Consider the following 26,538-nt stretch of genomic DNA (forward strand, 5'->3'; position numbering starts at 1 on the left):
GTCTTCATCGAAGTAAAATAAGCTTTGTTTCTGTTGGCCATTTTTTTTTTTCAATAAGGGTATTTTACCTTCGTTCTCATATCAAATTGAAAGAACATTCAAAGCAACATTTATTTTTGTCATATTGATAAGAGTATGACAGATAAATTTGGTTTAATAAAATTGCAAAATACAAAATATAGATATTTAATTCAGACTATATTAATTTTGACTTATAAATTATTAATTAAGTAAAAAATGTAAAATATAAAATACGGATTTTTAACTAGATTATACTAATTTTTACGTACAAAGATTGAATTTCAGTGTGAAAAAAAGAAAAAATAAAAATATTAATTTTGACTTATAAATTATTAATTAGGTAAAAAATATAAAATATAAAATATAAATTTTTAACTAATGAGAAATGGTTAAACATATTTATTAAGTGCATGTTTGAGCGCCATTATTTTGTTAAAAAAAGATTTTTTTCAATGAAAAAAGATCTTTTTTTATTTTTTAACGTGTTTGGCAAATTTCTAGTAGTAAAAGTAAAAACATTAGTAAAATAAAAAAAATATCTTTTTTGAGAAGCTGTAATTTACATCTTTTTTTAAAAGATTTTTTTTCTTAAAAAAAGGATGTTTTTCATGTAATAAATAAACAAAAAAGTACTTTTATATTGTTATACCCAAACATAATTGATTGATAAAAAGACCTTTTTACATGAGATATCCAAACATAAAATTACTTTTACTTCTCTATAAGATCTTTTAAAAAAAGATAACTCGAAAAAAGATCTTTTCTTAAAAGCTCACCCAAATAAGCCCTAAGTAGTAAAGAAAAAAGACTCTGGAGAATCTATTATATTAGTGCTACCTTGTTTTTTTTTTTTTTGGTCATCGTGGTAATTAAAAGGCCAAGTTATAATTTTATGCAGATTACCCAATGTACCTCCCACCAAGAAACAAAAGCCCCAATTCTCACTGCATTTTGCGCGGCCCAATCCACCTTCATTAGGCAACAACTATCAAGGCGGTCCTGGTAATTTTCGCAATTTTTATTTTTATATCATTATTATTATAATAATAAATAATAAATTGAGATGAACAAGGAAGATCCGAAAGGGAGCAGAGTGGCTTGAGCAGAGTGGCTTCAGTTCTTCAGTATTGACTTGCTCTTACACTGTTCTCTCTCTCACAACGAGGTAAGCTCTTCTTCGCATCAATTTCCTTTGATTTAATTTAATTGAATAATACCTAATCTAATACGAATCGCCAGCCTCTTCTATTCGAATCGATTTTCCAGCAACGGAACTGCTTTTCTCTCGTAATTCTCTGTTCTATTATATTATTTTGATTTGATTTTATAGTCAAGTTTTTCCCGTTTGGTTGGAATTTATGCTCTTGAAACGCTTTCACGGATCATGCTGAAATTTGAACATTGCTTTTTTTTATTATTATTTATTATTAGATATCGAGAGTGTAGATTGCAGAATCTACAGTGTTGAAATACTAGTGTAGCTGAATAGTGAATCCCCTCCACCTGGTTCAAAACGCTGAATCATAGTGGTGTTTGGACGGAAAATTATGTTTTCAATTAATTTTTTTCAGAATTCATAGGCATACGATGTACTCTACTTTGGAGAACTTGTGACTATGCAGTTTAAGACATTTCATGTGCTTATTATTAGCATCAGTGCAATTGTGCTGAATATGTATTTAAAAATTCATCTGCTATTTCTACACAAAATAATTTGATTTTGTTTCTGTTTGCAGAAATATCATCAAATTAGTCAAGGTAGGGGGATATCATGGCTGTACACTCCGAGTCAGGTTCGCAGGAGAAGAAATCAGGCAATGGATTGAATGAGTTACTGACCTTTAATGCTGAGAACATGCAGAACAACATGAAGATTATCTATTACAGGTTTGTTTCTATAGTAGATAGATTTAATATACTATCTTGAATACATTTATATAGCCAGGAGCATTATATTTGGGATTCACTACTAAGTAGCAAGAATGGTTTGCCTCTTTTCTTTCTCTACCAGCTTATTTGGGATGGTGATTTTGGTATGGATTCCAATGTGTGGTTCTACCTGAGTGCTTGAAATGTGTATATAAAGCACTCTTAGGAAAAGGAAAAAGAGTCAAAAATTTTGTGTGTTTAATATTGACTAAGTTTTCAACCAAAGTTTTTATTATGTTTGTCGCTTTTGCAGTCGGACATTTTTGTCTATAATTGGCGGAGTTGTTGCTGGAATTTTAGGATTTACAGGCTTGAAAGGATTTGTCTTTTACTTACTTCTCATGGCAGTTACTTCAGTTGGGCTTGTAGCCAAAGCAAAATTTTCAATCCAGACTTACTTCGACTCTTGGAACCGAGTGCTGCTTGATGGCTTTCTTGGTGGTCTAATGGTAGGTCTTTTGTACTCATTGCATCTTTGTTAGGAATAATTAGTGTATAGGAAACTTCCTATTTACATCAAAGATGAAATTAGTTTGGATAAGAAAGGTAGATAGGAATAACATACACAAACAGAGGATAAGATGTAACTAGCATCATGGATAGGAATACAAGACATCAATTATGTAGAGTTTGCCAAACTTTGCATACCCACCATTGATGCCCTGTGAAATATTTTAATAAATTAGCTATACCAACATGAATGGGTGAAAGTCCTTTGTGTTGTCTTTGGAGGCAAAATGATAAGGTGTACAACATGAAATTGTTGACCCCTCTTGAGTGTTAATGCTCGAGCTGGAAATTTTTATGAATAGTGGTGAAACGCATGTTGAATAAAGTACACTTGAGATTTTAAATGGAAAGCTTGTGTAGTTTTCTACATAGGAGGTCTATGTAATTGTCTAGTTTTAACACCTCTTATTGGCCAATTCAACATACATTACATTTAGATGGTGTGTGTGTGTGTGTGTGTGAATATATATTTTTGGCATATAGCATTCTAACTTACTTTTTTAAACTTTCTGCAGTCGTTCGTGCTGTTTTGGACGTATCCTTCTCTCATGAAATATGATAATATCAGTGAAGTGTGACTGCAAATTTAACTTGATTCAACAATATAAAATCCGTTAAAAATGGGAATACTTGTATGTCTACCACCAAAGAGTGATGGAGTAAGTTATTTTAATTCAAGCTGTAGTACTAGTAACAAGTAATGACTTCCCAATGGTTAAAATAAAGTGATGGATATTTTCAGTTGCTCTTGAGCAGCCATTGCTGTGCCATTAGAGTAGTGCAATAACATTAGTGGTCTCCGACTCGAATATAACCTAACATTTAACTTGTATATATCTTATGCTGAAATTCTTGCTATGATACTGTGCTTCTTTGACAAAAATAAAGATTTGCATATGACATTGTTCATATATTCTGATGGAGGGAGCATACAAGTGTTTAAACTGAAGGCGAATTCGGCTTCTGTTGCTGCTACCATTGCTTGCCAGGATGCAGCTACACCCTAGAGTTATTAGATAGCTTCAATGATGTAACCGTTTTAAAACTTTGTAAGCTTCACTTCATTAGATTATTTATCCGTTAATGTATTATTTGAAAGAGAGTTTCAAGAGGCAAGGATGTTACAATGTTGCATCTTTTCTCGCTGTCAAAATTGGCCTATACGAGATTGCTTTTGCAGTATGTTTTATGACCCCCTAAGCAATTTTGTCAATTTTATTTTATCATTTTACTTAGCTTTAATTCTCAATGAAAATTTAGCTGAGACTTTATTTGGCTATTATTGTGATTCTTTCACATTCTCCTCCTTTGGTCCAAATGTTGCTCATTTATTTATGAACTAGTTTTTCAGCTGAATTATCTATTCATAAATGCATTCTCACACGTTATGGTGGATAGATGGCTTATTATGGCAGGTGATGTGTGTTGGGTCGAGGCCAGGTTGGTTCTATTTTTTTATGTTGAGATTGTTCTGTTTGCTTTGTAAGGAGATTTCATGGGTTGAGCGTATTTTGGTTTAGATGGGTGAAATGAGAGGATGACACAATCAGAGGTAGGATGTGTAGTAGACAAACTGAATTAATACTATCAGAGGTAAGATGCTTCTTCCTATGGATTTCTTTGCAGCTGCTAAGGCTCCGGTAGCATTATGTATGCAGTGTCTTATGAAGAAACTAAGAGAAAGCTCTAGCCCTGTGCAACAAAGGGAAGAGTTAATTCTACCCAAATTTAGATAATTAAAGAGTAAGGTTAGAAAATTAACTTTTTTTCTGCGATTGTTAGTCAAATTTTTAAAATTATTTTATATTTTAAATTTATAAATTTTAAATTCTAAATTATAAATTTTAAATCATAAATTATAAGATTTAAACTCTAAAGTTAGCAAATATTGACTAACTAAAAATTAGTTTCATATATTTTCTCTTTGGAGAATCCACCATCCTTGTTTCTGCCTCATCTTCTAGTGAAGTGAAATTCTTCAGAAGAATTTTAGCTTATTTTTTTTGTTACTCTTGGGCTCTTGGGCCCGAAGGTTAGAAAAAAAATATCTGACAAAATGTATCAAAGATGCCAAAGATATAAAGATATATTTAACAATACCAAAGAAGAGTAAAGATATATTTAAAAAATATATAGTTAAGAGAAACAAAATAAAAAAAAGATATATTTAAAAGGACTTTAGACGAGTCACCAAAAAAATAAAAGGACTTTAGACTAAATATTTTTATTCTAAATTTATTTTAAAATATAAGATCTTTTCATTTCCAAATTTTGTAATATTACGTTAAATGAATTTTTGTTGACAATATTTTACATGAGTGGCCAAAAATTTAAAAAAAAAATCCAAAAATTGAATTTTGTTTCGGTTTATGTTTGTGTCCTCTAAAATAATTATTGAAATCATTTATCATTCATAAAAAAGAATAAAAAAGAGTAATACATTTTGTAGGCACCAAAATAAAAATAAGAGTGTATTGACTTTATTCGAACTCATCTTACCGAAGAAAATATTGAATAAGTTAAGTTGTAAAACGTGGAATTACATCAGCTTGGATTCAGAACTACAAAGACTCTTCTTTCTCTTCCTAATTTGTATTTCATTATTTTTATTAAAAATTATCAAAAAAAAAAAAGTAAGTGAAATTTAATATAACTTTGATAAAGAAAAATGAAGTCTACTATACTTATCTAAATAAATAAAAAATAAACAATAATAATATTTTATCTTAAAACAATCTAATCTAATCACGTAATCATGGCAGGAAAATTCTGGTGGGTGGTTCTGGTTGAACACGTGTAGAATATAAATAATAAAAAGATAAAATTCCAAATGATCAAAGAATTCAACCAAAAAAAAAAAAAAAAAAACTTAAAGGTGAAGGAAAAAATAAAAGGGAAAGAAAGAAGAAAGCATAGCATATATATATAGAATTATAGATGTCAGGTTCCGGACGGTGGTGGTGGTACACGTCGAACATGCGGTGGCCAGAACTGGATCTGTCGCCACCTTGGACGGTGTTGCGGTGGCCAGCGGTAGACTTATCTTATTGGTGGGTGAATTTTTCCGTGGTAGATGACGTGTTGTGGGGTTTTGTGACGGTTCTTGAATCCGTTGCTTTAGTGGCCATGCTTTGCTATTTCTTCCTTTGTTGTGGTTGTACTCTCTAACCTTTTCATCTTTTTTTTTTTTATTATTCCTTATTTAATTTTTTATGTAAATATATATTTTATTTCATGAAATTGGAACTTATTGTATGTATTCTGAGATTATGACCTGTGAACATATGAATTGTATGTATTTAATTTGGTTTATAAGAAGAAATTCATTCGTGTTTGTGGTGTGAAGATTTGGAAATGGGAAGGAATGAATCACACTTCGAGTGATCACATATTTGATCGAGTTTTGCAAAGACAATATATATTATGTTATTTTGGCACTTAACAACTACGCCGACACTTTCATTAACGAAAATACTCATAGAGAAGAACATTAACAAGCTCCTCCGAAGGGGCTAACCACACAGCTTCATCAATACTTCTTCGAGTTCCATAGTCAACAAGTCAATTTGCAGTTTTGTTGGCTTTTCTCATAATCCAATCAAATGGCACAGTCCAAGCGCAGAGGATAAGTTTCTGAATTTTTAGAATAAGATCTGTCTCACTTATTTAAAATTTTAAATCGCACTTCTAAGTTAAGACCTGACCCTCCAAAGTTATAATCCAAACAGAAGAGAGTTCGCAGCGGCAAATAGTCCAACAAAAAAAAGACCTAGAGCATTTCATAATCCAATGTACATTTGATGGATAATACAATCAAATCTAGTTAAATCTTGATCAGACACGACACTAGAGTCGTACATGGTTTGGGTAATTTAAAAACTAAATCTATTTTTGAGTTAGTTAAAAATATAATTTAGTTAATTAATTAAATTTATTTTATATGATAAAATTGATTATTAATCGATTAAAAAATTTAAAAATTAGTTATAAAAAATAAAAATCAATTTTAAAGAACAATTGGGTTTTTTTTCAAAAAAAAAAAGATAATTTTACATAAAAAAAAATTTGGGTTTAAAAAAAAAAGAACTAAAAACTAATTTTTAACTAATTAAAAATTGATTTTAACCAGTTAAAAATCGATTTTTACAAAAAAAACTTAGTTAATCAGTTGAACACAAAAATTGTATAAAATTTAGTTTTGGTTTTAATTAATCGATTAAAATTAATTTTTAAAATTTAATTTTAATTAATTATTTTTTAATAATGAGTATAATTTTTAAAATTATTTTATTAAATTAAATACCTAAAGAAGAATGATAGGTAGCTAGTAATTTTTGTGATTTGTAACTATCAAATAGTTATTAATAATGATTTTAATGGTATGAGATTGATGTGAGATTTTATCCATTGGCTTATTTTTTTTTACTGGTTATATGTTGGCCAGAATTTAACAAAATTGTTGACCGTTAAACTTTTTCTTAACTAAAATATGATTATAATTTTTTAACCAATTAATTGTGATTATTTTACATACACCTTTAGTGCTTTACACGACACTCGCAATTCAAACTTAAAACAATTATCTAGAAGAGACTCCCACTGCTGACCAAGAAGAATAAAATTCAACTTCAAAGTACTATCAGCCCAAGCGTTTAAAAATGTTTTTAAAGAACAATTGTATACCAAATTTTTCATATTATATTGCATGTATTGATGCTTATTCAGCATGTATCAATTGTAGTCTTTTCATAACTATTTTGAACATCAACCAAATATATTTACTTCCCTTCAAACTTTACCTTTAGTTTAGGTAGTTTTTGTCTTTTAAATGAAAATATTCGTAACCTCTTAAATAAGTATGAGAAGACATGTCATTTAAATTTTATTATCTTATGTGCTAGACATGCATGTGTTGTATTTGTTATGCAATGATAAATCACAAAGCTTAATTTATTCTCTTATTTATAGTTGTTATATAAAAATATTTACGTTTATTAAAAGTGATTATTCACATTAAAATATTTTATATGAATATAATAACCATAAATAATTAAATATATTTAATATGATTCATACAGAACTGTATATTTTGGGTGAAAATATCAAATATAGTAAAATTTTGGATAATTATTTGAGGAAAAATGGATTAATTTAATGCGACACATAGGTAATATGTGGGGCGTGTTAGACACGTGTTTTCTTCTTATTTATCACTTCAAAGATACGTTTATATATCATTTTCTTATCAATTTTACTAGGAAGACAATGAAAAATCTTGATAATATGTATAATGGGTTAATTATTTAGTCTAATAGGGATAAATAATAAAACTTTTTTCATAAATTATCTTAAATTCAAAAACTTTCATTCAATTATTTCCTATGAGGCACAGACACGGACACGGGACACGACACGACACGCGACACGGCGATACGCGAATTCTAAAAAGTTGTCGGACATGGGGACACATATATATTAATAATATAATATATTTAAATAGAAATATGTCTTAATAGAGATAATTTCAAAAACAACCATATGATATGTATTTCTTCCTAAAGTGTATAGATATTCAAAAGATAAAGTCCTAAACTCCTATGTCTTAATAGAGATAGTAAGAATTTTGTACATCACATGTACACAAAAAAAAAAAGTTATCTGAAGTCATTATTTCTCCATCATATATGGTTGATATCTTCATCATTAGAAAAAGTCACTCTTTCCAACTCCGGTTCATCAAGAGAAAGGTGAGCAACTTCAAGAACACCATTTTCTTCATCAATTGGTGAAAAAGCATCTCCAGCAATATCCCACATCATAGTTTCTCTTTTATTGTATTGTAAAATTTTTCTTGAAAGAAGACGAAGATTAGTGTGAACAAATACTAAATTTTCTGCACGTTTAGGCTTCAACTTGTTTCTTTTTAGGGAATGGATAAAAGAATATGTGCTCCAATTCCTTTCACAACAAGAAGATGAAGATGGTTGCCCTAGTAGCCTAAGAGCAATTGGTTGAAGAAATTTCGCTTTACCACCATGAATTAGCCACCAAAATTTTGCATCAACTATGCCTCTATCATTCAAAGAGTCATAATCATCAAAGACACCTCTACCATCAGAAAAGCTTGCAAATTCAATGTTTACCTTTCTCCTCTCTTCTTGATTAGGAAAATACCTCTTCAAGCATTTAACTCTCTCATTAGTGATCTCAATATCTTGATGAGGAGAAACTCGTGTAGGATCTTCTCTCAATCATTGGTGGCTATAATACCTATATAATTAGTGTTTAAGCATAAATTAATAATGATTCAATTATCTTCACTTATAAATAAAAGTTATAAATAATAAATATAAAAAGTTACCTTGGATTCAATGAATGCTAAACAATGAAGAGGTGTGCTACTTTTTGTCCAACTTTGAACTAATATTGAGTGCACAACATTGTAGAAGGACGATGACTTTGCATCAACTATGCCTCTATCATTCAAAGAGTCGTAATCATCAAAGATACCTCTACCATCAGAAAAGCTTGCAAATTCAATGTTTACCTTTCTCCTCTCTTCTTCATTAGGAAAATACCTCTTCAAGCATTTAACTCTCTGATTAGTGATCTCAATATCTTGATGAGGAGAAACTCGTGTAGGATCTTCTCTCAACTATTGGTGGCTATAATACCTATATAATTAGTATTTAAGCATAAATTAATAATGATTCAATTATCTTCACTTATAAATAAAAGTTATAAATAATAAATGTAAAAAGTTACCTTGGATTCAATGAATGTGCTAAACAATGAAGAAGTGTGCTACTTTTTGTCCATCTTTGAACTAATATTGAGTGCACAATATTGTAGAAGGACAATGGCTGGAGATGGCGGTAGACTGGCAGTGAGGAGAGGGTGAGTGGGTGTGAAGGCACGGAGTCAGAGACGGGTTTGGGGGTGGAGGTGAAATGTTAGGTTTTTAACTTTTGTTAATGTGAAGGGTGAATCTGATGAAGAGAGCTTTTTAAAATGTTATTGGGTCGTGTCTGGCCGTGTCCGGCTGGTTTTTTGTTTTTTTGGACAGGACACGTTTGGACACAGGAGACACGCGTGTCGGACGAGTGTCTCCGTACGTCGTGTCCGAAATATATCCGACACGCCGACATGACAATTAAACAAAGTGTCCGTGCTTCATAGATTATTTCACATCAAATTTCAAATTTAAAATTTTTTAATTTTAAATTTTAAATTTAAAAAAAAATCTAATTAATTATTTCAAAAAAATAACCATCCAAAATTCTAATTTACCAAACTATTTCACTCAAATATCTTCTTTTTCAACCGGCGACCACCCCACCTTCATCAATAATCATCCCACTTCACATTCGCTACTTGGCTTGCCACACGCCACTCGCCCTTAGTAAAAATAACCATCCACATAAGAATAAAAATAATCATCTATTTACCTAATGAATTGAACATTTAACATATTTTAATTATATATAACTAAACTTAATCCAGTCAAAACAATAATCTGCGTAAAAATTAAAATAACCATCCGCATACCTACTAAAATGACCATCCTAAATTGACCATTAAAATAAAAGAAGAATGAGATGAATAAATAGAAGAAGCAACTATGATCATCCAACAATTTAATTTTTATTAAAAAAAAAGAAAAATATATATAATTGATATAACCATAAAATAGAAAAAAAAAAAAAACTTGAACAGATGAGGAGAAGACGACAACGGTAGGTGTGAAGGGGTTGTCCAATGATCCCGCCTTCAACTGGCTGACGAAGGAGGTAGAAGCCAGGAGCCAGGCAGACGCGCACATTGTGTTGGTTACTGCGCGGAGACAGGCCGGCGAAGAAGGTTGGGTGCTGCAGTCGGCATTGATGAAGACTTCATGTCACGTGGCGCCGCAGCGGTGGATGTTGAGCAGCGACCGTGCACCGGTTTGACGATAAGAGAGGATAGATCGTGAGAGAGACTGGTTGGAGGTGTACGTAACTATTTAGAATTCTTATTTGCTTTGTATTTAAAATTAGAAATAATTTTATAATTAATTAATTTAATTATTATTTAATATTAATTTAAAAAATATTCTCATTATACACATTGTACACTAATTATATTGACTCTTCATACTTTCTCTTTTTTTATTCAATATGTCTTTGGATGTTGCACGATAAAATTCATCCACAACATTAAAAAAATATTCCAAATAATAATATTTTATAAAAATACTATTTGTTTTTTCATATAAAACACAATTTTTGTTATTTCTATTTTTTAAATTATTTTTTTTACCTTTGTTACCCGAATCTGACAGCCCCTTCCTTCCATCCTAGCTCCCAAAATAAAATATAGAGTAATTCTTTTATTTTTGATTATTTATTTAAATTTAAAAAAATTTCATTAATTTTCAACCATTTAAATAGTTGATGGAAAGGGTACTAATAAATAGTGAATTGTTGATGTGTTAAAAATTATTTTGTGGAGTGAACAAGACTGTTTAGAGAAATTACTTTAATAGTTATAGTGTGAAATTGTGAATAAAATTTGTCTTTCCAACAAATAGTTGGGACTAAAAATAATATTTAATCTAAAAAAATAAAATAAAATAATGAAAATAAAAAAAAGGAAAAAACAGTGGCGTGTGATTGATGACTAGGTCTAAAATGCGGACACCTGGCAATTCAGCATGTTGGCACTTGTCCAGCACGAGCTTTCTCCTTTCCCTAGGACACAACGAACAAGATGACGAAGTTTCTCACAGAGAGGAGTTCACAGTTCACAGTTCACAGCGTAGCTGAGAAAGACAGATAGATAGATAGACTTAGAAACCAAATTAAAGAAAGAGAGAGCAGAAAAGTTCACATTTCACTCATTCTTTTCGCGATTCCGATTCTTACTAAATATAGGTTTCAAGCTAGTCAACAGAAAAATTCGCATACTCGGTGTTCCTCTTAGATTTCTTTTTTTTAGCACTTTTGACATTCAACCTTCGAACGAAGAATCGGTATTGAAATTTTTATTATTCCATCTACCACTCTGTCACCAGCTTTATTTTTAGGGGTTTTGCAATTTCTCGGAGGGTTTTCTTCTTTCTAATAAATCCCCCCCCTTTTACCCAACTTGCATGGAATTTGAAGCACACGCTCCTTCTTCTCCTCCTCCTTCTCCTCCTCCTTCTTATTCTTATTCATTAAGCGGCGTCGTTTTGGACCCTCCTATTCATCCTCCACCCCCGACGCTGCCGCCGCCACCTCCACCGCCGTTTCTGCGTATTGATCCTTCTTCGGGGGTGCTTGTTCCACCCCCGCAACCTTTCCCTTTCAACCTTTCTCTCATCTTCTCAATGGATCACCAGAGGTCTATGTCCCTTCTTCAGGTAAAACCCTAATTTTTGGGTATTTTAGGGGTTTCTTTCTTTCTTCTTGGGGGTCTGGGTTTTCTGTAAAGTTTGTGGCCTTTTTGTGATTTTTGGGGGTTTAATCTTTGTGCAGTTTATGGCTGATGAAGGACTTGTTCCTTCTGTGGAAGAGGAAGAGAGAAGGAAGAATGCTATTCAGAAGCTCAAACAGGTTTCTATCTACACCCATTGCCCTTCATTTCTGCTTACATTCTTTTAGTTTTTTCTGTGGCATTTTTAATGCTGATCTTTCTTTGTTTCTTTTATTGATTCATTGCCTGATAAATTTGCAACATTTTTTTTAGCATTTTAGGAAATGGGCTGTTTTTGTTGTGATCGTCATTCATTATGTATTAATCAAATTGGAGAAAGATGTGAAGTTGTTCATACAATAGTCAAGTTATTAATCAAATTGCACAAATCACATAGCTATAGATGTTGCAACTTTCCTGGCAAAAACATGACTTTTTCATTCCTAGAAACCATGTTGAGTAGGTTAGCAATCCCTGCACTTGAGTCTTGGCCACTTGTATGCTAATCTTAGTTTTGTTTGTCTCAGCTTGTATATCAATATTTATCTATGCACTTTGAATGACTTGCCGTTGTTCATTTAGTAATCTGGAACTTATGTTATCACTTTTCTTATCATGCTATTTGTTTGAGTTTGCAGATTGTGTCAACATGGATCAAGCAGGTTGCTGTACAACGGCGATTACCAAAGCATCAGATTGCAGCTACATCTGCCACGGTATTGACATATGGATCTTATGGCCTAGGAGTAAGTGCTTCCCTTTGAAGTTCTTTTCCATGTATCTTCGAATTTACTGGCATTAGTCTATTCAACTTGTTGACAAGTCTTGAAAGCTTGTTTTCTCTTTCTAACACTCGTGATGTTCAGGTTCACAGTGCTGACTCTGACATTGATGCTTTGTGTGTTGCTCCTTATTTTGCAACCCTTTCGGTGAGTTTTTTTATCTTTCCCTTTCTGGGTATGTTGTATTTATTTAATTTAATTTCTATGCGATATGATCTATACAGGAAGACTTCTTTGTTGTTTTGCACGACATGCTTAAAAGTAGGCCAGAAGTGTCGGAGCTTTACTGTGTCAAGAGTGCAAAAGTCCCTCTGATGCGATTCAAATTCGATGGAATTTCCATTGATCTTCCATATGCTTGCTTGAAAGTACTATACGTTCCTGAGGTCAGTATGAGAAGTCATAATGTAGTTCTTGTAATATTGTTTATCTTTTGGATTTGTGAACATACATGTTCAAAGTTTCTTCCAAATAATATGCTCACATAATTCTATTGGTGCGCAGAGTGTTGACATACTACACCCATTCTTCTTGAGGAATATTGATGACACCAGCTGGAAAAGCTTGTCTGGTGTACGAGCAAATAAACGTATTCTTCAGCTAGTACCAAATGTTGAGGTATGATGCATGTCAATCCTTTTGTCTCCCCTTTTATCTGTTATTCTGTACCTCTGGGGACAGTGAGGGATCTTAGTTTCGTTTTATTTTGTGGTGTTTAAGCATTTTGATTGTGTTTCTTAACATTTAATACTTGTGTGTTTCAGAATTTTCAAGCTATGGTACGGTGTCTTAAATTATGGGCAAAAAGGCGAGGAGTTTATGGCACAGTAAGTTCAAGCGTACTCTCTAACTTTTAAGTGATGCTTATGTATGACATCATGCACAAACTCATCCTTTATGGCTTGTCTTGTAGTTACATGGTTACTTGGGAGGAGTCCATTTGGCAATTCTTGCAGCTTATGTTTGTCAACGGCATCCTGATGCCTCCATAAATGCTTTGATTATGAACTTTTTCCGAACATTTGCCTTTTGGTCCTGGCCTTCGCCAGTGACGCTGCAGGAAGGAATGTTCCTAAAACAACTAGAGAGCATGGAAATGCGATCTTTCATGCCTATTTTGCTGCCATCTAGCCCTTATGAATTTTGCCATTCAAATATAACCAAAAGCACTTTCTACCGGATCAGGACAGAGTTTGTACGTGGATACAATATGACAAGGGTATGCTTCTGTTTTTTCAACATAAGTCTCTTTATTAGCATATAGTATACTAATGCTTTGTAGGTTTGAACCTTATTCTGTTTTTGCTCATTTCGCTTTGTTTGGTTTGTCATTGAAGGATCTTTTGAAGCCAGGTTTCACGTGGGACAATATATTTGAGCTTTTTCCATACTCAAGAAGGTACTCCAAATTTGTCAAGATTTACCTATCTACTACCAATCAATGTGAGCTTGGCGACTGGGTTGGTTGGGTCAAGTCACGCTTCCGCAGTCTTCTCATCATTGTAAGTATCTCAAGTAGTAAACCTAGCCATCTTGTAATTTATCGTTACTTTCATCATCAGTTCCTCACCTGTGGTATTCGTCTGATGCAGCTTGAGGGGATCCAGGGTTTTTGTGATCCTAACCCTACGGAGTACACTGACCCTGACAAAAGCGAGCCAAACATGGTTTTCTACTGGGGCTTGCAATCCGGAAGGAACAACTACCTGGACATAGAGTTGGTGGAGGGAGAGTTCATGAAGGTCATCAGAAACGGCTGCGAGGGAACTCCCGGTAGGTTGGAGTTGCACCTCCTATCGCCTTCGCAGCTCCCCAAGAATGCCCAGTTTGATGATAGAAGTATAATTATTAATAACAAAGGTAGAAAAGCATGCTGGAAAATGGTTGGTTGTGACAAGAAAAGGAGCCAAGTTTATCCACAGCATCATATTCAACATTGCCTTGTTGGTCATGTCTCATCTAATGGGGAGGGTGAATGCTTAAGTTCTAGTGGCTAGATCCATTTATTTTATTCATCTGCAAGGTGGATGTATATACCATTTTCGTCTGTATTCTTTTTTTCTTTCCTCCTTTTTTCCTCTGACCCCTTTTGTTTTTGGCTTCAGTAGGAGCATAGGTTCCACAGTTTTTTTTTTTTCTGTTGAACTTTTGTAGGGTGGTATAGTTTGTATAGTTAAAAGAAGAAGGAAAGGCCAAAATGTTAGGAGGGTTTGGAGATTTGTATTGGAGAAGATGAAATGTAAATTGAATGGAATGAATAAACGCCTTTCGAACTCACACAGTAGAGGAATCATTTCTTGGATATTTAAATGTTTATTCTAGAAATAATTTTGTAGTAGGATTTCTGACACTTTACGGTGCTTAAAGAGCGAGTTATGTGTGAGACATCTTCGTAGATTATAGTGCGACCCATCCAACAGAATTTCTAGAATCATCAATTAACATGCTGGCCTTAAGTTGATGGTGATATGAATGAAACACGACATTGATAGTTCACTCTTGACACCACGAAAGAACCTCGAATAAAGCAAATTTTCTTTTGTTTACTAACATGAAAGATGAAACACAGAAAAATACAGGCCTGTTTTATGAGTGCAAAATTCGGATTCGTGCAATATAAAAGCTATGGAAGTATCCAAAGTTCATCTATCATACATAATAATAACAAATTTAATTGAGGAGAAAAAAACAACCGTGGATCCGTGGCGCAATGGTAGCGCGTCTGACTCCAGATCAGAAGGTTGCGTGTTCGATTCACGTCGGGTTCAATCCCATTATTTTTTTCCTTCTACAATTATGAATATAATAAATTCACCTAATAATATCCCCATCGTTTCTCATCTCTTCTGTATCTCGTTGCAGTGTTTTCAGTTAAATCAACTCTCCTTCTAAACATTTTAACAATAATATATATAATAAATAATCTTCAATTCAATATAAAATTATAAATATAACTTGAAAGAGAGACATAATTTTGTACATTGACTATTAATTATGATTTAAAAAGACAACCTGTTAATTAGGTTAATTATTTTCTTTTATAAAATTTAAATTTTTTTTTAAGTTTTAGATATTGGGTTGAAATCCAAAACAAAAAAATAGCATATGAATATTAATTATAACATGTCTGTATAAAAAAATATTATTGGACTTTAGAATTAAAATAAATAATACATAAGAAATAAGTTAAAAATTCATACACCAAATCTAGAAAAAAAGATATATTAGAATCTTAAAAAAAATAATATTAAATATATATTATGTATATAATATTAAAATTTAAATAAATTTTATTTTGTATAAAAAAATTATAATATTAAATATGAACACAATAACAAAAGATTTTGTTATATAAATTTAATATATATATATATATATATATATATATATATATATATATATATATATATATATATATATCACGTAAAAAGCAAACAAATATATAATATATTTTTTTGTGCGAAACAAAATTATAACATTAAATATAAAAATAATGATAAAAGATTTTGTATTATATATATATATATATATATATATATATATATATATATATATATACTCACTTAAAAAGCAAACAAACATATAATAATTTTATTTTCTGTGAAAGAAAATTATACTATTAAATATAAAGATAAAATGCATAATTAAACCAAACCTAAAACAATATTACACAATTCACCCAAAAAAACGTTATTCAAGTGCATATTTCAATGTAAATCGAATGAGATACATTCGATTTGTAAATTCTCATTGTAATTGATTGACTAATTCGATTTATTGGGTGGTTGACATCCATGTATAAATCGATTTTAACTAATTCAATTTGCATTATATGGAATTTATAAATCGACTGTATCTCATTCGATTTATATAGAAATATGCACTTGGGTGATCCATGTAACTTTCTCCTTTTGGGTGAATTGTGTAATATTATTTTGGGTTTAATTTAATTATGTATTTTATTTTAAATATAAACACAATGATAAAAAAATTTGTATTATATACATTTAATTAAAAAAATAAATATACTTACGTAAAAAACAAACAAACATATAATAATAATAATAATAATAATAATAATAATCTCATTAGTTATTTATCTATCTAAAACTAAACGTAGCTTCTAAAATATAAATAAAATTATATAATAAGAGAAAGACTGGAAGATTAAAATTGAAAGACGACAGAAATTACATAATTCTGTGTTATATTTAGTGTAAAATGTGTATAAGATTGAGTTATGTATTAATACCCTTTTTATTTAAGATAAATATAAAAAATGAAACAAACAAAAATAGTTAAATATATTTTTTTGTAAAGGAATATTTTAATATTTTAAAATTATAATATAAAATTTTAAACATAATTAAAAAACTTTAATCTTAAATGAGTATTTTATTATTTTCAAGATTAATCATAAAAGACTATTTTAATATCTTAAAAATTAAATATAAGAGTATTTTAATGTTTTTAAAATTATTTTAAATTTTTAATTCCTAATACAATTAAATAATATAAATTAGTTCTTATAAAATTACTTTAGTATTTTTAGTAACATTCAGACCTTGTTGTGTTCTTATAAAAATTAATTACAAGGGTATTTTAGCTTTTTTAAGTTTAAATTTATAATTTTTAAATAATTAAAAAATATTTATTCTCAAAAAGTATTTTAATTTTTATTCTAAAAAAGTATTTTAATTTTTTTTAAAGATTAATTTTATTTTAATATTAAATTAATATTTTTAATTCTTAATGCAATTAAAGAATTTCAAATAATCTATAAGTGTAAATTAGTATTTTAAAATTAATGGAGTCATGGCACTTTCATGGAGACATGGTTTTTTTCCAAAATTGGTTTTATGTTTGTAGTTAGCTAACCAACAGCGGGACAGACAGTCGTCTCCCTCTTTCATAGCAGCGATTTTTCGGGTTTGAAAGGTCATTCATAACAAAGGTAAAAGGGAGTGGGTTCAAGAACGTTTAAATCTATCGCCGGCCAGAACGACAGTAAAAGCACAGCTAGCAGTGAAGATGTTTGAAGACATCACATTGCTAGTAACAGAGTAGAGGAGTTCCATCAAGTTTCTGAGTACTTTTTTGGTGTTGAAACCGGAGATTAATTTTTTTGTCTGTCTCAAATTGTTTATTCAGCCCATAATAATAATAATAATAATAATAATAATAATAATAATAATAATAATAATAATAAATAAATAAATAAATAAATAAATAAATAAATAAATTTAATTTACCTGATAATCTTTTATAGTAATTTAACTCTTAAAGAGTGTTGCACTCTCTATTTTGTCTCGAATGCACTAACTTTCCCTTTTTTTTTTGGTTGTCTACCATTCACACATAGGATTTAAAAATAAAGAAATAACACCCGTATTATTTTCGGGCAAATTCGATAAAAATTCTATCAACAATAAAAAATTTTCCTTATATATATATATCATATTATTAGGGTAGGCACACAAATCAATTTGGATTAGATAGAAAATGGATTATCTTCATTTTTTTTAATACTTGTTCGCTTAAGAAAATATCATAAGTTTAAATTTTGTGTGTAGTAACTCTTAAATATAGTTTAAATTCGTGATAAATTAGTCTTTGATTTATTAGACTAAGATTCGTCAAAAATTTTAAAGAAATGAATTTAGCTATTTTGTGTTCTAAAAACACATTTTAAGAGAATATATAATTAAAAAAATTTCAAATTAAAAATATATAAAAAGATTATCTTTTCAACAATTTTTAATAAATTTTTTATGATATTTTTAATATGCGTCCTTAATAAACTCATTAGCAAGACCCCAAAAAAAAAAAAAATAGAGAAGACACACGTGTAGTAGGTATATTCTTTCATTTCTTTTTTCTTTCTTACTTCTTGCCTTTATTTCTTTTATTTTCCATCTTTCCCACTTCTCTTCATTCTTTTTGTTTTCTTTCTCTACTCCTCCATAATTATTACTTGTTTTATATCTTCTTTTTTTTATGTTTGATTTTTTTATTATTTTTTCTAACCAAACAAGTTAAAGTTTTTAACATATCTATTTTTTCTAAAAAAAAATATGTTTATATGTCTATGTATTATGTATATTATGTTTGTAGATTTGTACAAATACGAAAAAAATACATATTGTTTAAAATTCATACTTATTTGTTTATCTATATAAGTAAAATTATGTCACCCTCTAAAAATTAAACTTGAGAATAAATTATCTTCTATCACGCATTATTATATGGTAGGTTTAATTTAATTATACGTTTACTAAGACATAAAATAAATATTGTTACATATTTTACTTGAATTTGAAGTATTGTGTTTGATTTCAATTAAACTCTAATTAAGAGGTTGCGGGTCGAGTATTGTGTTTGATTTCAATTAAATTTTTAGTGAACACATATTTTACTCGAACTCGCAACCTCTTAATTAAGTATTGGTTGAAGTATCATTATTTTATCAATTATGTTTCATATACATAAAAAATTAGTCACCAAATTAATTACTTGCATAATTTACATATTAAAATATAAAATATATATTAAACATAAGTTAAAAATACATATATTTATATATAAATACATAATAACTAAATTGATGATTTATGTTTAATATGCACAAAGTATTTTTATTATATCACATATTAATATATAATATACAAAATAGACATGTTATGTAATAATTTTTGACAAAAATAATTTATTCTCTAATTTTAGAAGATTACCGAAGCAATTACCACAAATGAAATATATCTTGTACCTATAATGCAGCTGCCTTTTTTAAAATATTTTTGCCCATCTAAAAAAATTACAAAAAATTCACTTAGTATATAATTACTAAATCTTAAAAATAAATTTTTTTTAATTATATTTACAAAAATATATTAAAATTAAATTTGAATTCTAAATTTATTTTTGAGAGTATATATTTAACGATTGAATTTTTGTCGTATTTTAATTTTTTTTACGGCACTTTTATTTTAACAAATTTGAAGAATACTTTTATTAGTAAGTTGATAATTTCGATAATCTTTTATGATTTACTCATGGAAAGGGTATATTTTTCCGTTTATGTAAAATTTTTATGGTATGATTTAAATTTAGTGCGTGTTTTATTAACATGTATCATTAAGTCACATATTAAAATTATTATTAGTTTATTTTAATAAATATATAACAAATTTAAAATTTAAACTGTGTTTTTTTATAAAAAAAAAATAATTGATAGCTTTGATATGTGTTCGCTATATTTCTTAAAACATGTATAGTATTAGCTAAAAATTTAATTTTGATGTATTGTAAGTATAAAATAATTTTATACGCAATTATATTAACGTATCGACAACAAAATAACTATTTTTATATTAATTGTGTAAATAATCATAAAAAAATAATATGTGAATTTGATGACTACCCAAAATATTTTATGGTCACCTTGTCGAGTTAGGTAAACAAAAAAAAACAACCAGAACTTGCCTTATTCAGTATTAATTAATTATCGCAACAATTAATGAATGCTAAATAAAGCAAGTTATGGCTGATTTCTTTGGTTACCAAAAATTTCCGATCGAGTTAATACTCAATTTTGTTCATGAAAATTAAAGTGAAACTCAAATTTACTCTTAAATATATAATTGACTTAAGTCGTTCATCAAAATTTACAATAATAACTCACATTAGTTCATAAGCTGATTTTCTTAAATGACGTGTTGATTTTGTAGTTAACTTGTTAAGATTTGGATTACTCGGGCTAGATTCCATGTGACTAAGATCTGGCCTACTAGACTCTCCTAGAAGTTTGATTGACTCTTCAAATTTTTCACGAAGATAATAATAACAAGTCTAATTTGAAAATTATGGGAGTAACGATCAAACTTTTAGAATTCTAATAAATTTTGATCACATAAAACCTGAGAAATCCAAATCACAACAAATTAATGTACTAAATTAATACGCCGTTAAGGGATATTAGCTCAAAATTTAATTAATGTGAGTTATGATTGTAGTCTACTAAAATTGTAAGGTTCAACTTAAATTTGAATTCAAATTTTAACGGTGAAATTGAATATTAATTCCATTTTGTCATCAATGCAACATTAAATAGCATTGATGACCAACCCACGAAATAGTGCATGTAAATGGTCTCATTATTCTTTGAGTAGAAGAACAAAAATCCCAAGAAAAATTCAGTTGATCATTTTTCATTCCATCCATCCTCTCGTTCATAATAATCTTTGTGAGTATTTTGTTATCCTTAATTAACAAAGATGGCAAAAAAATTTGAATCACCCACCTCTAATCTTCACAATTCTGGTTCTAATCACAATGCCAATTGGTCAATGTAGGGTTTTCCACCCCAATGATGAGACATTAATTCATTCCACATGCCACAAAACACTATATCCGAATCTGTGTGTCCAAATCCTCAATTCATATCCAAGTAGCAGAAATGTTGATAGCAGAGGACTAGCACTAAACATGGTTGATTTCATAAAATTAAGATCAATTATTGTATTGAACAAGATTCATCAACTCCAACAAGAGGCTACTGGTAAATTTAAGGATGCCTTGGATTCATGTATTGGCCATTACAATGACAGAATCTTGAAGGGTGATGTGCCACAAGCCATTAGTGGAATTGAGGCTAATAACCCTAAATTTGCTGAAAGTGCTGTTGCTGATGCAGTTATTGAATCTTACCTTTGTGACGAAGGGTTCAATAACGGTAATTCACCATTAATCAATGAAAACAAGGCTGTGCGTGATGGGGCAAATATTGCAAGAGATATTATTATATTCCTGGATTAGATGCTCAAAAATTAAATATTGTAATAATGTTTGAATAAAATGTTGATTAGCAAAGTTTGATTTCTTAGATATATATTGATTTATCAATATATTAGATTAAATTAGTTCTTTTATATGATAGATATTAGATAAGCCATTCTCTTTTGAAACAAAATTAATTTTAATGCATTGTCTTTTTTTTTTTTCAAAGGTAAGTTAACTTTTATTTCTTTCGAAAAGAAAAAGTAGAGTCCAAAGAGGGATATATAGAGAGCAATTGGGAATTCCCACTAAAGAAAACACAACAAAAACAAATGGTTATTGAGTAAAGGAACGAAACATGAAGAAATGCGCTGAACCCTTAGTTACATCTCATCGGTATCGGGCTACTACTTCAGTTATCTCCTCCATCGTCGTCTTTTTTTCTTCAAACACTTCTCTATTCTGAGCTTTCCAGAGTTCCTAGCAGACAATCACAACTCGAGCAAGTGTCTCGGTGCCGCCCTGGTTTTTGGTTGTGACCCGCAGCCACCACGTCACGAAATCAGGAGACCCATTTCAAACAACAGTCTCAGCAGGGAAGAGGGCATTCCAGGTCGCTACAGTAGGGCCACAGCGATGGAGGCAGTGGGTGATTGTTTCATCTTCCACTCTGCATCTTAGGCAAAGGGGCAAGGTGTTTTCAAATCTGCGGTGGATGACATGCATCACATGTAACCTTTCATGAATAGCCCTCCATAGAAATATCTGTAGCTTAGTTTGAATCTTTAATCCCCAAATCTACTTCCAAATTACCTGATTTTGCAACAAAGGGAGAAGCTGTGCTCATGGAACATGATAGAACTTGTAGGCTATCGTATACCCAGTAGAGACATCATATTGGTTTCTCTTGTTCCAGATCCACTGTAGCTTGTCAACACCATCAACATTCAACGGAATGGAGAGGATATGGGTTATTGTCTCCGGAGGAAAAATTTCTTCTATCTACTCTTTCTTCTGGAAGGATTACCATGTGTTCATGATGGTTTCAGTGGCTAAGAGAAGGGGGGGTTGAATCTTAGCCCCTTTTTCGCTTGCTAAAACTTGCTGGACTTTAGATGAGACTTTTCTGTTTTATCTCGTCCCTAGTCACGAGACATTTTCATTTTGTCTCGTCACTTGGCATGAGACATTTCTGAAGTTGCATCTTAAAAACAACAGAAGTGAAGTAGGAGAGAGAGAGAGAAAATAACACCCAGATATATCCTGGTTCAGCTGCTAAGTGCAGTGCAGCCTACATCCAGTCTCCATCACAACAATGATGGAATTTCACTATAATCCTCCAGATTACAACTTGTAAAGTGCTAACCCAACTTACAAGGGGATTCCCACAGAATCATGAAACACAACACAGATGTACAAAGGAACTCTAAGACATCTATGGCTTTTTCTTTTAATTTTGCACTCTCTGCCTTTTTCCGCTCTATGGCTTTTTTCTTACAAACCTCACTGTTTGCCTTTTTCCATGAGACTCAAGACATGACAAAATTAAACAGAAAAATATTAAACAGAAGACATTGAAGGAGAAGAGAAAACTGTTAGCTCAGGTAGCTCTGAGAACACTGTGCCTTGCACTCTCAATATTTCTCCTTGAATCAAACCATGACTATTCACCTCTTTTATAGAGAAGTGAAGCCTTCACAGTTGAAACACAAACCCGAGCTCAGCTTCCTTTCCTTCAACAAAAACCGGTTCGGCCATACAGAGAGAAGAGGTAACCATGTAAAAACCAACATGCAAATACCTCTAGTCCTTCCTTGGTCATCACTCTTCATCAATCCGAGCGCTCCATCCTTGGCTTCCTCTCCAAGATGGATTTCTGGCCCTTGATGCTTCATGATGATGATGACTTCATCTGCTTCAATCTCTGCCTTCAACCATCACTTCGCCACTCTAGCTACTCCCTGTGGTGGTTGATCAGAAACGAAGACAAGCCACGCCTCCAAGATCTTTCTGCTGGCCAAATCTTCTTCCTTCCTTTTGAGTATTAAGGATCCGAGATTACCTCACCAAATCTTACCAGATTAGGTGATAATCTTAGCCACAGCATACTTTTCTTTTTCTTTTTCGTGCCATCAACTCGATGGTCTTTAGCCTTGCTTTTCTTTCCTTTTGGTAGCTCCAAGTAGCTTCCATGGCTTCCTGTGTAATAACCGAAGAGAGAAGGAAAGAGATGAGAGAGAAGAGAGAAGTTTGAACTCAAACTAATGGGTAATAATAAAATGAAATTAAAAGTCCCACTTCCCTATCTTAGAGTGGCGTGTATCATTATGATGACCATCATGTCAATCACACTCTCTCTCATGTTCCCCATGCTAGTTTAATTAAATTTCAAATCCTTCAAAGAGTGAGTTGGAATCCGTTGGAAGCATTTAGGCATTTCATATGCCTTATGGATTCGGACAAGGCATGGAAGCATTCACCAACATTGGGCTTGGTACCAATAAACTTTATTTTGGCCCAACTAGTATTAACTTCTTTCCTGATGGGTTTGGATCAAACATAGACATGGGAAGCTTTCTTTGGGCTTGTAACAATGTTAATCTAGCCCAATAAATCATTACAACACTTCAGCCACATATCATTGAATATTTTTTGAATCAATGCTGAATTGGAAAGCAAATTCACACTTGGGCTGCAGCATTTTATTTTATTTTCGGCCCAATTCAATTCCTGCATTACAAAATTATTAATTAGCATATAATCAAATAACATTGTATTAATAATTTTGTAATTAGATATTTTAATAATGTTTGTTCATCATAAAAATTAATTTGGAGTTTTCCAAACTCATCAATCTCCCCCTTGATGACAAACATTATTAAAATTGAAATGGAAAGAAATTAAAGATTAGAGTACAAGTACTCCCTTTGAGGATTGAATTTCTTCCCTTTCAAAATGTCACATGGCTCCCCCTTAATATGTGCTGTTTTTACCAAGGGAAGCAATAACCTGTAACAATTAACAATTTTATTCAACATATTAATTTTGAAATGTTGAATGCTTGATTTATGAGCAGAATTGGATGATAATCAAAACTCATTTGTTATCAATAATTTGATTTTCTGCTCAAACTCACAAAAACGATCAACCAAAATATTTTTTGAAAAATAAATTGCTGTTCAATGTGTTTTAAAAAACATTTTCCAATCAACAAATCAGAGCAAAGTAATTATGGTAAGGAAGATATTTTTAATCAAACTTGATCCTTTCAAACCATAACAATTTCCAAATCACAGTTTAAAGGAACTGCCAAAGAAAATTCAGCAATCATTTTATCAAGGTAAGTAAATTATATCATCAACACAGAAAACATTTTACCAAGATAAAATTAAAGCATCAAGTATCAACTCAAGAGAGCAAGCATCAATCCAAAATAGCAAGCATCAGTCAGATGCATTATTAACATCAAACACATAATCATAACAAAATATTGAAACTCCTTCCAAACAAGGATTTCATCCCTGTTTTGTTAAATTCACTTTTCAGCACTTCCTTTCTCAATTTCAATTTTCAGCACCATTTCTCCCCCTTTTGGCATCAAGGGACACTGCAAAATAAATGAAAATAACATACAAAAGACAGAATATTTGTTTTTCACCAAAACATAATGGTCCAGTCAGCACACATGCATTTGAGCACATGACAATCAAAGCTCAACTCAAAATCAATCTACTAACACAAAGTGCTCAAAACAGAGCTAGATCAGAGCATAAAATAGAGCAAAACAGGTATGCAAAATAGTGCAACAAATCAATGAAACATAACAGTTTCAATTCAGCCTTTTTTTTTTTTATCAAGGAGCGACCCTGCAAAAATGAGAAGAAAAAAAAAACAATGCAGTCCATACTAATTCAAGACACGTGAAAATAGTTCCTAGAATCAAGGGATGAGGAAAGTATAAAGATTTGATTTGACAACTTCCAAAAAAAATGAGGAACGGGTCAGAGTGATGTCAAAGAGATTTGGTGGGGCCCAAAATAATTAACTTCAATTCAGTCTCCCCCTGTATCATGGCCCGTTCAACACATCCTGAAATTTGTCTCCTGCTTTCCTACGAGACAAAACCAAACAGAATCAAAAAGTTCACAAATTTTCTACAGAACTTAATTCTATCATTCCCAAACTGTTTCTTAAGGTGCAGAATCTGTCTTCACATAAGGGCTTAGTGAAAATATCCGCAAGTTGATCTTCGGATTTTACAAATTGAATATCAATAGTTCCCTTTTGCACATGTTCTCTAATGAAATGATATTTAATTTCAATGTGCTTTGTTCTTGAGTGCAAAACAGGATTTTTTGAAATATTTATGGCACTCATATTGTCACAAAACAAGGGTATACTATTGATCTTTAATTTGTAATCCTCTAATTGTGTTTTTAACCATATTAATTGTGAACAACAAGCAGAGGCAGAGATATATTCAGCTTCGGCTGTGGATAGAGCTACTGTGGCTTGTTTCTTGCTTGACCACATGTTGAGTGAACTTCCAAGGAAGCAACACATGCCGGAGGTGCTCCTTCTATCCACCCTATCTCCCGCATAATCTGCATCACAAAACCCTACTGCACAAAAATTATCAGATTTAGGATACCATAAACCATAATCACATGTTCCCTTAATATACCTAATGATGCGTTTAACAGCCGTTAAATGGGATTCTTTTGGGTGAGATTGAAATCTTGAACATACACCCACACTTTGAACAATATCCGGTCTAGAGGATGTAAGATACATTAGTGAACCAATCATTCCTCTATACCGTGTCTCATCCACATCTAAGCCATCATCATCTTTATCAAGTTTAGTATTAGGATGCATTGGTGTTCCCATTGATTTGGAATTTTCTAAGCCAAATTTCTTTATCAATTCTTTTGCATACTTGCCTTGGTGAATAAATGTACCGCTAGGAGTTTGTTTAATTTGGAGGCCAAGAAAGAAAGTTAGCTCTCCCATTAAACTCATCTCAAGCTCACTAGTCATGAGTTTTCCAAACTCTTCACACAAGGATTCATTGGCCGATCCAAAC

The 26,538-nt window shown here is 31.0% G+C and overlaps 5 protein-coding genes, 1 non-coding gene and 1 pseudogene across 6 annotated transcripts; 5 read left to right on the forward strand and 2 right to left on the reverse strand.

The window, feature by feature from the left end:
* The first annotated feature begins 1,048 nt into the window (after positions 1-1,048).
* LOC107638964 (Rab5-interacting family protein) lies at positions 1,049-3,744 on the forward strand. The gene is made up of 5 exons (XM_016342362.3): positions 1,049-1,186; positions 1,758-1,908; positions 2,204-2,399; positions 2,976-2,995; positions 3,349-3,744. Exons 2-5 carry the CDS (start codon positions 1,793-1,795, stop codon positions 3,377-3,379), a joined length of 363 nt encoding a protein of 120 aa, XP_016197848.1. The 5' UTR covers positions 1,049-1,186; positions 1,758-1,792; the 3' UTR covers positions 3,380-3,744.
* Positions 3,745-5,323: 1,579 nt separating this feature from the next.
* LOC148566731 (uncharacterized) lies at positions 5,324-6,160 on the forward strand. The gene has a single exon (XM_088485682.1). The coding sequence runs from the start codon at positions 5,398-5,400 to the stop codon at positions 5,626-5,628; it is 231 nt and encodes a 76-aa protein (XP_088341808.1). The 5' UTR covers positions 5,324-5,397; the 3' UTR covers positions 5,629-6,160.
* Positions 6,161-8,138: 1,978 nt separating this feature from the next.
* LOC148566732 (uncharacterized) lies at positions 8,139-9,027 on the reverse strand. The gene is made up of 3 exons (XM_088484407.1): positions 9,008-9,027; positions 8,875-8,936; positions 8,139-8,701 (listed from the first exon to the last, which is right to left on the reverse strand). The coding sequence occupies exons 1-3, from the start codon at positions 9,025-9,027 to the stop codon at positions 8,139-8,141; spliced, it is 645 nt and encodes a 214-aa protein (XP_088340533.1).
* Positions 9,028-11,152: 2,125 nt separating this feature from the next.
* Positions 11,153-14,958, forward strand: PAPS3 (poly(A) polymerase 3). The gene is made up of 10 exons (XM_016342364.3): positions 11,153-11,842; positions 11,958-12,035; positions 12,534-12,641; positions 12,762-12,824; positions 12,902-13,063; positions 13,182-13,295; positions 13,442-13,504; positions 13,591-13,896; positions 14,015-14,179; positions 14,270-14,958. Exons 1-10 carry the CDS (start codon positions 11,591-11,593, stop codon positions 14,672-14,674), a joined length of 1,716 nt encoding a protein of 571 aa, XP_016197850.1. The 5' UTR covers positions 11,153-11,590; the 3' UTR covers positions 14,675-14,958.
* Positions 14,959-15,373: 415 nt separating this feature from the next.
* TRNAW-CCA (transfer RNA tryptophan (anticodon CCA)) lies at positions 15,374-15,445 on the forward strand. The gene has a single exon. It is a non-coding gene; the product is annotated as a tRNA-Trp (tRNA).
* Positions 15,446-20,821: 5,376 nt separating this feature from the next.
* LOC107636107 (cell wall / vacuolar inhibitor of fructosidase 1-like) lies at positions 20,822-21,491 on the forward strand. The gene is made up of 2 exons (XM_016339641.3): positions 20,822-20,841; positions 20,951-21,491. The coding sequence occupies exons 1-2, from the start codon at positions 20,822-20,824 to the stop codon at positions 21,489-21,491; spliced, it is 561 nt and encodes a 186-aa protein (XP_016195127.2).
* A 4,104-nt stretch (positions 21,492-25,595) lies between these two features.
* Positions 25,596-26,330, reverse strand: LOC148566733 (secreted RxLR effector protein 161 pseudogene; annotated as a pseudogene).
* Positions 26,331-26,538: the final 208 nt, after the last annotated feature.

This window comes from Arachis ipaensis, chromosome B4 (assembly GCF_059453495.1).
Source record: "Arachis ipaensis isolate K30076 ecotype BB chromosome B4, ASM5945349v1, whole genome shotgun sequence".
NCBI lineage: Eukaryota > Viridiplantae > Streptophyta > Magnoliopsida > Fabales > Fabaceae > Arachis > Arachis ipaensis.

Coding starts and splice junctions, on each gene's coding strand:
- LOC107638964 (XM_016342362.3), top strand. CDS start 1,793: ATGGCTGTACACTCCGAGTCAGGTTCGCAGGAGAAGAAATCAGGCAAT. Junction 1,909..2,203: donor ATGAAGATTATCTATTACAG/GTTTGTTTCTAT, acceptor TCGCTTTTGCAG/TCGGACATTTTTGTCTATAA. Junction 2,996..3,348: donor TCGTTCGTGCTGTTTTGGAC/GTATCCTTCTCT, acceptor ACAAAAATAAAG/ATTTGCATATGACATTGTTC.
- LOC148566731 (XM_088485682.1), top strand. CDS start 5,398: ATGTCAGGTTCCGGACGGTGGTGGTGGTACACGTCGAACATGCGGTGG.
- LOC148566732 (XM_088484407.1), bottom strand. CDS start 9,027: ATGAAGAAGAGAGGAGAAAG. Junction 8,937..9,007: donor ATGAAGAAGAGAGGAGAAAG/GTAAACATTGAA, acceptor TTTGAATGATAG/AGGCATAGTTGATGCAAAGT. Junction 8,702..8,874: donor GCACTCAATATTAGTTCAAA/GTTGGACAAAAA, acceptor GATTGAGAGAAG/ATCCTACACGAGTTTCTCCT.
- PAPS3 (XM_016342364.3), top strand. CDS start 11,591: ATGGAATTTGAAGCACACGCTCCTTCTTCTCCTCCTCCTTCTCCTCCT. Junction 12,036..12,533: donor CTATTCAGAAGCTCAAACAG/GTTTCTATCTAC, acceptor TTGAGTTTGCAG/ATTGTGTCAACATGGATCAA. Junction 13,064..13,181: donor AAGTACTATACGTTCCTGAG/GTCAGTATGAGA, acceptor ATTGGTGCGCAG/AGTGTTGACATACTACACCC.
- LOC107636107 (XM_016339641.3), top strand. CDS start 20,822: ATGGTCTCATTATTCTTTGA. Junction 20,842..20,950: donor ATGGTCTCATTATTCTTTGA/GTAGAAGAACAA, acceptor TAATTAACAAAG/ATGGCAAAAAAATTTGAATC.